The sequence below is a fragment of the Phlebotomus papatasi genome, chromosome 3 (assembly GCF_024763615.1).
Source record: "Phlebotomus papatasi isolate M1 chromosome 3, Ppap_2.1, whole genome shotgun sequence".
Classification (NCBI taxonomy): Eukaryota; Metazoa; Arthropoda; class Insecta; order Diptera; family Psychodidae; genus Phlebotomus; species Phlebotomus papatasi.
This window is the reverse complement of record NC_077224.1, coordinates 15,978,978-15,990,924: the sequence shown is the minus strand read 5'-3', so window position 1 is coordinate 15,990,924 and position 11,947 is coordinate 15,978,978. Positions and strand designations below refer to the sequence as shown.

The following is an 11,947-nucleotide window of genomic DNA, read 5'->3' as shown; positions in this document are numbered from 1 at the left end:
AAAGTCAAACACTATCTCCTTAAGAAAATTTCTAATTACCTAATTTGCCTAATATTAAAATTGCCATTTTGAGCAATTGTAAAATCAACCTTGACTTTTATTAGTTACACCTTGTAAAAACAATGTACACCACAAAGTAGCACTCAATCATCCTTGACTAAAGCACCTCATTAGCGAAATTAATCAGTGAATGTCTCAATGGAGGGAAATAATCAATGAGAAGCAAAATGCGGATGGACACACCAGAAAGGATGTTTCACCAAAATTAGTGTAAAATTTTGCATGTGTGGTAAACACGTGAATTGAAACGAGCATCGATTCAATTAGGCAGAGACACAAAATTATATTCGCCTCATTACCAGAAATGATGCCTTTTTGGTAGCCAAAATGCGCATTCCGGGATAGATTCATTGAGGTGGAAAAATGTGTCTGTGACAGTATTTTCAATTTTTCAATGGGACAATTTTGAGGACAACGACAAAGGAAATTCTCAAAAGTGAAATAATGCGGAAAATAGAATCAAAATTGACTTTCTTTCTGGAGGGAAGACAAAAGATTCTTATTGTACCTTTCACCTGAAATCTCTCCTGAGACGGAAAGACTTTCTTTATTTGCCCCGTTTCTTGTTTTTTAAAATGAACTTCTTATACAAGAAAAAAAATAGAAAAAAAATAGAAAAAAAACTTAAATTGGCGTAGAGATGGATTGTGGAGGGAGATGATTAAAAGTCCCTGAATCGCAAATCTCTTCGGTCATCATTGAGTTGATCCCGGTAGCGCATTGGACTGGGTCGAAAATCCAATCTGGGTGCACTGAATGGGGCAACGCCTTCGCCTCCGGCAGCCAAACTCACAAAATCCGGACGTCTTGAATCTAGTCTTCCCCTTGATTCCAGCATATCCCTGGGGTCCTCATAAATCGTGATTCGGTGACGTGCAAAATAGCCATCCTCTCGTGGACGCGTCAGGCTCCCCGTGGGCAACTGATGATTCCTCAGGGGTGGTGGATACAGTGCCTGGAGGAGAGATGGAGAGAGAGAAAAAAATGTGTCCAAGCCACAGACAAATCAATATTTGACCAAGTCACAAAACGTGATAAATTGCACAGAAGGTCTGTCCGCCTTGACGAATGCACGGAACGAATCTCTGTCACAATTCTTTACCTGGCCACCGGCGGAACCGAAGTCATCATACAGAGGTCGTCTGTCGTCCAGGGGTCTGTGTTGAGGTATAAAGAAGAAAATCATAAGAGCATGTCTTTGTCTGGGATTTTCTTGAGGAATTCTTGTAGGAAGTTCTTCAAGAAGAACTAATCTAAGACTTTTATGAATAGATTTTATGACGTTAATGCTAATTTAATGTATACAGAGCTTTTCGTAAGATGGAAGGGAAACTTTGAGCTTTTTATCGGAGTAAAGAATACCATTAATTAATAAATAAATATAAAGGTGTAATTAATTAAGTATTTTTAATAAGGTCAATGGCCAAAATACGAATATCGCATTGGCAACTTCACTGAGAGAAATCCGAAAAAGTTAAAATAACATTCCGGAAATGTTAATTTTACCCTGCAGTATTGATCCGAAATCGGTGTCAATATTATGCTGTTTCGGTATATTAGAGGTTAAATTTACCCTTTTTCATGTTATTTTTGCCCTTAAAAAGGTGTAAAATTAACATTAAAAATGTTGATATATTTTTACACCTAAAAAGTGTTAAAGTTATGAGGAAAAAAGGTTAATCGCACCCTCGTTTTTTTCTCAGTGTTTGTTGATTAAGTGGAAGTTATCTCATTTTCTTTACAATATCAATCGTAGTTTAACTTTTTTTTTTAGAAAAGGTCATTAAGAAAAAACTGCGGAAATTATCCAAATTAATTGGTATTTTAAATATACGAATTTTAAGTTAAATATTTTTAACAAGTTTCAAAGGTTAAGACAAATACAAAGCTGAATTTCTTAAACTGTTCCTAAATACAACGTTTAATGCAATTCTAAGACCACTAGCGGCGAACGGGCGATCTTTGAGAGTTATGAAAAATTTTATTATTAAATTTATTTTATTAATATTTGTGGATTTTACTGCTCGAAGTTAAATAAGGAGCGGTACACATTTCGATTTTTTTTTAATTGTTTCTGGGCGGGAGATCATACCGTAAAAGATATCTTCATCTGATCTTCGGCGACCCCCCATGAACGTTTTACCCTCTTCCCACTACCCCATCCTAAACTTCTTCAAAGCCATGTGTTTTGGATTATTTTATTAAAGATTATTGACATTAAAAGAATTAAAAGAAAATTATGCACAAAATTTCTGTGTCTGCCATTAGAATGAAATTTTCTTTTGTAATTATATTGTTTGGGTATGAAACATATAAAAGGTCACTCGAACACAATTGGAATTTAAAGCACCTACTTAAGCTCCTTTTCCCACTCTTTAGTACTCTCTAACCAAATATTAATTGAAAGAACTTAACTAACTGCAAGGCACAATAATTCGTTAAATTTCTTCAGGAATTCATTTGACTTTTAATCCAATTTATAATTCAATCCTAAATCTTTCCAAAAAATTGTGATTGATAAGGAATTGGAGCAGTTAAGCCATATGGCTAAGCCTTAGATCTGAAGCCCGTATTAAATTATAATTAAAGAAAACGTTAAGTAAAGCTATAATTTTTTAACACTATTTCTTTCGAATCATTAGCCGTACTCACTATGGCGTTGTTATCTCGTAATCTCCGTAATCTGTTATCTTGTTATAATTTTTCATTTATAAAATACATTACGAGAACATAACGAGATAACGAGATAACCATATTACAAGATAACAGCGCCATAGTGAGTACGGCTATTGATTTACGCGCATATTATTAACTTTAATTATTAGCTTTAATTTTCTGGGCAGTTTTTTTTATTAAATCTCTAAAACCAATAAAATAAATTAAGTCATTGGATCTTTAACCCATCAAAAAAATTGATGATATCAATGACAAAATTTTTGTTTAAAAAAACAGTTTTTTTTTAAATCTATTATTTCTTATTATTTCATTGACATTGAGAAAAGTCAATTAAAAAAAATAACACTTAATTATAATCCTTAGGAAGGAGTTTAACCAGTTGACGAATTAAAATGATCATTAAAACCATTAGGGTAAGTGTACCAAATTTCGGCCAGCTTGCAATTTCAGCCACCTCTTTTGTTCCTCAAAATTCCATATTTTTTTGTTTTTGCAAACTCTAGAGAATATACAATACAAAATAATAGCAAAAAATGTACATTCTACGATCGAGATGATGTGAAAAAGACTTTGGAAGAATTCCGGAAGGGCACGGAACTATGAGAACCTAGGTGGCCGAAATAGGCCATCAAAGCTATTTCTACATTTTTCTTCATTTTAAAATGCATTAAGAATAAATTTAAAGAAAATCAAGACGATAAACTGTATACAAGGTTCCAAGCAACACTCCTTAAAAAGAAGTAACAAAAAATCAAATTTATATTAAAAATATTAAATTTCAAACTTAAGACTTTGGCGCTTGCAAGCAACTATGCCGAAATTTGGCACACTTACCCTAAACCCATCAAAAAATTCTACAAAAACAAAAACTCCAATTGTAATGGCTCCAGCACGCCTTTTAGACAACAAAAGTTTCATAAAGTCAAAACCCTTATCACTTTCTTTCTTAAAAGCTTTGCATACGTCTGACCTACTCTTGCGCACTCTTCTTCTTTTGAATATCACACCAAATTAAATTTAGTTCAGCCAATCTTTTGAGAACGAAAAGAACGCAAATTTTGATTTCATGAAATTTTACCGATGTGAAAGGTGTGCTGAAGGCATAATAATCTGCTTATCAAACTCAACTTTATTGATCAAATTACAAAAAAATTGTATAATAATAATTGTAATAATAATAATAATACATTTATTAATTCCCCAAGTAAACAATTTTACACTTAAGGGACCTTTTTTGGTATATATTGTATATATACCAAAATATTGCATTTTTTTTAATGAAGAATACAAAAATAAGAATATTTCTCTTTGCCTTTTACTTCCACACCAATTTCTTCTTTTTATGCGTTTACACTTCACTAAATTCTCATAATAAACCATCTTTGTTTTTTTTACAGACAAGATTAAAATTGTTGTTTTACTAACGAAAATTAGACTCGTTTACAATAAATACTCAACAGTATTTTTTGAGTATATAAATATCTTCTTTACATAATTGTATTGATGAGAAATCATTTGTAATCAATAAATTTAAAAATGGCAAGAGAAAATTTTTAATAGTCGGTAGGGGAAAGTACTCTCCCTTCGAACGTTCATACCTTCGAATAATGTGAATTTCTTTTGTTTTTCGTAAGAGATTTACACTAAATTACCACGGAATTATCAACAATTGATGATAAGCTAACTAATATTTGATAGAAATGTGTAAGTTTCTTAGGAAAACTAAAAGAAAATTCACATTATTCGAAGGCATAAACGTTCGAAGGAACAGTACTTTCCCCTAATATGATTAAAAATTCTTACTGATTCATTCATTCATTCCAATTTTTAACTTTTTATCCCAAATGAAAGAAGCAACAATTTAGAGTTCAAATTCGGTTTTTGCTGACGTTTTAACTAGGAGAAAGTACTTTCCCTTCGAACGTTCATGCCTTCGAATAATGTGAATTTTCTTTTATTGTTTTTAAGAGACATGCACATTTTTATTAAATATTAGTTAGCTTATAATTAATTATTGATAATTATGTGATAATTATATGTAATTCTTCGTCACAAGAAAATCTTCTTGACTGAAGTATATTCTTAAAACAAAGACACATAAGCATATACTTCAGTCGAGATGAAATTTTAAATTTTCCATCGAAAAAGAGTAATAAATTACATCATGACATTTCCTATGTTTCCCATATGTTTCTAGCGAGCCGAAAAAACTTTTGAGTTTATTAGCTGTTTTCTGTCATTGTAGAATGAATTAGCAAAAAATACTAATATAAAATAAAAGCCAATTTAATAGCGAAGAGGCAACCGAAAACCCTAAATTGGCAACCTGCGTAGTTTTGAAGATATCTCGTGAAATGTGTACGAAAACAGGGAAAAAATTATACTAAAACCGGTCGCATTTTTCAGAGCTAATGTCACCCCCCTGATTACATCGATATCCGACGAATGAACTCAACTCGCACGAAGAGTTGTTTCAACTCTATTTAATAAAATTTACAACAAAAAGGGTAACAATTACATCGATATTCTTCTAATTAATTCAACTCGGCGATAAAGTTGTTTCAACTCAACAGTTTTTTCTTAGTGTATACTTAAGTGATTTCCAAGCAATTTTTCGTTATTTGCTGAACAAAATAGAACACTTGGAAATTATTTAATGACGAATACATTTTAAATGATCAAACTGCTGATCTACTGACCAAAAATAGTTATATTCTTAAAATATTTTAGTATCATCGCATTTTCGGACTTGCTAAAGCTTTAAATGCTTTCAAGCTTTTTAAGCTCTAGAAGAGAGCCTATTAAAAATTGGAGTAGAACTAAAATATTTTAGATATTAAAGATTTGTATTATGTAATTCAACTTTAGGGGAATGTAGGCATGGTTAAGCCTTCAAGCAATATAAATTTCGTCTTTAAATTTGAAGGTTAATTACATGTGAACAATGCTTACATCCACTATATTCCATTTATACTAAAATATCGTGTTTTTTTCGAGAAAGACATTTTAGGACAGTAAATTAACAGACTGATTAATCAGTCTTGGTCAGTAAATTTTTTTTTTTAAAAAAAGTGATCATAAATCATTTTAAATCTAACCGAAAATGTCTTGGTTTTCGCTTGATTTCCTTACTGTCCAAATTAATTTTTACTGATCATTTTTACCAATATACTGCCCAAAAATACTTCAGTTAATCTTTCGCATATTTAAAAAATTTTCACTGAGCTGGTTTTTTTAAGGGTAAGCCTATCGTAAATGTGATTAAGGGAAAGTGCCCATCCTTTGTAAGGTCCCAAGCTTTATAATGACTAAAATCCGCATTATGTTTAAAAAAAAAACTGAGTACTTTCCCCTAGTATTGAAAATTTGAATACAATGAGTCATATTGAAAGACATAGGTTAAATTTAGTCATTATGAAGCTTGGTACCGTGCAAAGCACGGGCACTTTCCCCTACTTATAGACAGGGAATTTAAGGGCTTAACCGCTTTTTAGATTATTTCCTAAACAACTTTCCTCAATCAAAAGCATTAAGTAATTTAGATTGCTCAAAATTTCTCATATAGTAAATACTTGATCTCTGTTCTTTGTCGAGAAACGTCAAAAACTTTGGTAAAATGTGTTTTTTTTATTATAATATTACTAAAGTTCATTTTTACTGACCAATTTTAGCAAAATACTGCTCAATAGGGTGAATTAAGCTAATTCAGAACCTGCTCCAAATGGAAATTTTTCTCTATTCCAAATGGAAACGTCACTGTTTTCATGATAAATACAGTACTAAATTACTATATTTTCTATACCACAGTTTCATTATTTAGTTAATTTTGCTCCAAATAAAGCGAAAATCCATTCATATTCACAAACGTTAATTTGTTAATTTTTCAGAAAAATTAAAAGTGTACCTTTTCACCATCAAATTTGTCATCGATCGACAAGGTTTTCCAATGATAAACACAATGAGGTGACTGTTGTTTATTCGTTTTGTTTAACATTTATGCCATATTTCTGGCTAATTTTAGTTAAATTAAGTGCTAATCTTTATTGTTAACGATACGTGAAGTTTTCAAATGAAATAAAAACCTATTTCGTGAACAAAAAAGGTTTTTCTGAAGTGTCTGCAAATGCTTCAACAGGAAACCCCGGAAATATGATTTTTTTGGAGAGATTTCCTTATTGTTTTAGATGGGAAATGAGAAAAGACCCGGAATAAGAACAAATCCTGCACTCAGGAGCAACTCAACAAGGTTTCGGAAGCCTTTCGTCGCGGTTTCATTTACACTTTTGTCTCCAATTAGAAACTTTCCCTTGTCTCCATTTGGATTAATATGTTTCCAATAGAAGCATTTTACACTCGCGGATTTTTCTTGTATTTAAGAAGTTTTCAAATTATATCTAAAGAATTTTCACTAAACAGTAACATTCTAGAAGAGTCTAGGAGCAAATTTATGTAATTCTCTTCAAAAAAATATGAACTTAATGTGTTGAATCTTCTGTCAAAGTTAAAGCGTCTGGAAATGGTTTTGAATCAGGACATTTACCCTATACTGCAAAGGTATTTTCTCAGAGATTATCGTTCTTATATCAGATATCAAAGATATGTACTTAATGGGAAAATGCAATTTGGGAATAATTTACTGATCAAATTGAACTAAGTACTGCCCCGAAGATGCATGGTATTTTTTTAGCCAAACTATCCTACCTGTACATCCCGTAGTTCTCCTTGACGCCAATTGAGTAGGGTCTTCTTCCATATCCATCGTCAACCATTTCGTACCTCTCAGCCTGACCCCTGATGTACTTGTCCCTGTGCCCAAGGCGATTTCCCTGATCCTCAGCCAACAAATGATGTCTGTTGTGAGTTCCACGATTATCGTATCCTCCGTAGCGATCGTCATACTTGTCTCTCAAGCTTCCATCCCTCAATCCCTCGCGATATTGGGAATCATGGGCATCTCCCTTTGTTCCGTGCCTCTTGTCGTAGACGAGCTTTCCTCCACGATCATCGGAATCCTCGTAGTAGGAGCTGTTGCTGCCACTTTCGTCTTTGTGGTAGGAATTGTGGAATCCTGACTTTACGTGCTTCCTATTGTGCTTTTTGTCAGTTTCAAAGTCCTCGCCTGTGGTGTGCTTGAGGCTGTCAGAACTGACTCCTTGCTTTTCGTGATTCAGGGTGTGTCCATTGGAAATGTTCTCGAGATTGTAGAACTTTGAGACATCTTGAGCAGCCTTGAGATTATTTCCATTGTCCGAGAGGGTATTCTGCACAAAACCACTGGCATCCGATGATCCCTGAGCCCCATTTTCGTATCCGTAACTCACATAGGGATAGTCATTGGCATAGGGAAGCCCGGTTAACACTCCGCCGAAGAGTTGTAACGCGAGAAAAAGCACCAAAATCACCATCATTCACACCTGGAGTTCACTCACAAACTGATCATCGTCCCGGACTGAGTGTCTCATTAAATATTTGTGGACACTTCATGCTTTAATTCAACCGTCATTCATCGCGATTAACGCATGTTTCCGTGAACATGAAAAGAGTGTCAAGAAATTGGTAGATATTCTGTCGTTTTTTTTGTCTTTTGTCTCCGAAAATCTGAGAATCTGGACAATTTTAAAATTCTTGTGCCGGGTGACTGATTTAGTGGACAGAGAGAAAAATAAATCCCAGCGGTCAACCTTCGAGAAAAACCTCCCAATCTCATCAAATTTCACAATTAACAAGGAAGATTCTATTGAAATTCACACTTCAATTGGCTTCCTCCGGGTCTCCACAAATAAGTTGCATGCGACTTCCAAGGCAACTGGTTCTTCAGGGGCAACAACACAATTTAAAAGAGATGGCAAAGCGTCCCACCTTTGCGGAATGCTCGAACTCACGAGATAGAGCTCACCGTGAATTAGTTTTTTTTTGCATGATCTTTTGGTATTACTGATCTATTACTAGAGATCAAATTGATTCATAAATCACAAAAGCATTTCAAAATCGAAAAATCGGTACTTAACCGATTCATCACTGATGAAGACCGATGCAGCCGGGTTCTAATTTGCAATACTTTACTAAAAAAAATCCAAATTTAACCAAAAAGAAAAATGAGCCTTCCACAGTATTTGACCTTTGACCTTCAATAATTCAAAATGGCGAATTTTCCGGTCATAGGTATGTTTGGGCGAAATGTTCGCCAGGATCAGTTCTAAAACATATCCAAAAATCATTGAAAAAGTTTGGGCCAATTTTGAGAAAAATCGAAAAAACTTTACTTTTAGGGAATATCAATTATTAGGGATATAAATTTATACAAAAAACGGTACTTAACCGGTTCATTACCGATGAAGACCGATGCAGCCGGGTTCGACATTGCAGTACCTTTCCAAAAAATCCAAATTTAACCAAATCGGTTGAAAAATGAGCCTTCCAAATTGGTTGAACTTTGACCTTCATTAATTCAAAATGGCAAATTTTCCGGTCATAGGTATGTTTGGGCGAAATGTTTGCCAGGATCAGCTCTAAAACATATCCAAAAATCATTGAAAAAGCTTGGGCCAATTTTTTGCAAAATTGGAAAAAGCTCATTTTTTACCTTTTTTTTTAGGGATAGGGAACGTACGAAAGGGGAGGGAGGAAAAGTAAAGAGGTTGGATACGAGATAATGTCATTTGAGGAGGGGTCATCGAAGACTGGAAGTTGATATCTCTTACCGTTTAAGCTCCAGAACAGTGAGAAGTTGAAAAAAAAGTCGATTATATAACTGCTCTCTCTTTGAGTTCGAGCAGTAAAAAATAAAAAAAAACTGAAGCATTTACAAATCAACTGCGGTATTTATTAATTCTCAAGTATATCGCAATATAAATAGACTTAAATAGTAAGCTTTCATTTCAACTTTTCTTCATCTTTATTCTTCTTTTATTTTTTAATTTAAATTATCGAACTGATGTTCCTAAGAGTACTTTTTTATTTATCAATTAAGAAAGAAATGTATAGTAATATTCTTCGGGGTGGTATTTCTCTTTTTGCAGTACATATTGCAATTTTTTTTATTTAGAATGGTAAAAATATCAGATTTCTTTCTCTAAATAAATTTCCGTAATCGTGATTTTCAGGCTTTTTTTTAGGTGTCTGATTAATTACTTTAACAAATTTCAGTCACAAATGCAATTTTCTCAAGTCGTTTAGGTTGTTTTTCTTGTCAAAAGCAAGGTTAATTTATTGGAATTTACTCATTGCAACTCCATCTAGCGGTATATAAGCCAATACTGAAAATAACATAAAGTCTGATTAATTCTGTAGTGAATTTTTCATTAAAACATTTCGGATATCTGCTAAATTGTCTCATTTTTTTGCAGAAGATATTTTAAAAAAAAAAAGTTAGGTTATGTCGGACTTAACCTCAAAAACTAGAGACCTAATCTCTGGAATTTCAAGTTCAATTCTACCTTTAATTATGAGCAAAACATAATTTAAAACGTGATCAATCTAAGTAAAACGTCGTCCAAAAAATTATTTTTAACCTCAAAAATGTTTGATAAGGAATTTGAGGTTAAAATTAAACTAACTAATAAAAAGCATACAAAAAGAATCAAATCGTCAGAATTATTAAATATATTGCATTTTATTGAAAGGTTTTCAAAAGGTTTATGTAGTAATGTAGTTTTTTCCTGGAATTTCTAGCCACTTTAGGCAACTCAACTTAACCTCAATTTGCACATAACCTCTCACTAATCTTGAGAATCGAGGAAATAAATTTCGTCCGGGTACGTCAGGGATGGTTATCCTTTAAGGACTGGAAAACACGAATATGACCTGACGCACCCGGAGGGAGTTTATCTCCTTGATTCTCAAGATACGTCTTACGTCAGTGCTGTTACAACTTCTCACTAATGTTTTTTTTTTTTTAAGGTTAAATCTAACCTCATTTCACATTGAGAACTTACTTTTTATTGTCAAAAAAATAGTATAAATGCAATCCAAGAATTGCTTCTAAACCGAAATTCAGCGTTTTGGCCGCTCTAAGTAATCTCCTCTATTTTTTTTAGGTTATGTCCTGTGTTCTGAATAATTTTCCTCATTCATAAATGCGTATGATTTTTTTTCTTTGTCGAGAAACATCAAAAATATCCTTTTCAAAAAAAAATATTGTTGCTTCACACTAAATTTGTTTATAACCTGATATTTTTAGCTTTGATAAAGCTTATTGCTCAATATTCTTCTGATTCTCCACAACAATTTCAAAAGCATTTTAGGCATTTTAGTTATATCTCATTTATTAATTTTCTTCTTGGAAAATTTGTATTTTTTATGTTTTTTTTTTAGAGAATTCACAATGTTTCTTCTGTATTGATTTTCCTGGCCTAATCTTACTGATCTTTGGCTGAACACTGAGAGAAATCCGAAAAAGTTAGAATAACATTCTGTAACACGATTATTGTTGCAAAAAGTTCATATTTCTTTTTCAGCCTGAAGTTGCATTTAACAACGATTATCGTGGTATTATTTTTTTTTAATTGATCGAGGGAAATTCAAATCCTTCAATTCTCAAAAATAAAACGATAATCGTAGTAATCATTCAATGTTGAACACATTACTACGATTATCACTCGTATTAGAAGTAACACGATTATAATTGTAATATTTACAACGATTATCGTGGCAAAAAGTTCATATTTCTTTTTGAACCAAAAGTTGCATTTTACAACGATTATCTTGGTATTATTTTTTTAATTGATCGAGGGAAATTTAAATCCTTTAATTCTCAAAAATAAAACGATAATCATAGTAATCATTCAATGTTGAACAAATTACTACAATTATCACTTGAATCGGAAGTAACACGATTATCTTAATATTATTTACAACGATTATCATAGCAACAAATTCCCAAAGTTGCATTTTACAACGATTATCGTGTAATTTTTTTATGGATATTACAAAGATTACCGCAGAAGTTTTTGGAATTGAACTAGAGAATTTCGTCTCGTTTTTACTATTTTAACAATTTTCAAAGGATAACCATTGTAAAATTCAATTTTCGGCTGAAAAATGAGCTCTTTAGGATAATCGTTGTAAAATTCATCTTTCGATTGAATTTCTCTGTAATAATTGTAGGAAATGTTACTAGGATAATCGTGTTACTCCCATTATCCTTGATAATCGTGGTATTTTATTTTTTTCTCTCGATATTTGATCCTTAAAACATTGTGAATTCAATAAA

General features: G+C 32.5%; 1 protein-coding gene across 1 annotated transcript; it reads right to left on the bottom strand.

The window, feature by feature from the left end:
* Positions 1–556: 556 nt before the first annotated feature.
* LOC129807865 (uncharacterized) lies at positions 557–8,227 on the bottom strand. Its single transcript, XM_055857435.1, has 3 exons — positions 7,438–8,227; positions 1,163–1,217; positions 557–1,015 (listed from the first exon to the last, which is right to left on the bottom strand). Exons 1-3 carry the CDS (start codon positions 8,142–8,144, stop codon positions 722–724), a joined length of 1,056 nt encoding a protein of 351 aa, XP_055713410.1. The 5' UTR covers positions 8,145–8,227; the 3' UTR covers positions 557–721.
* Positions 8,228–11,947: the final 3,720 nt, after the last annotated feature.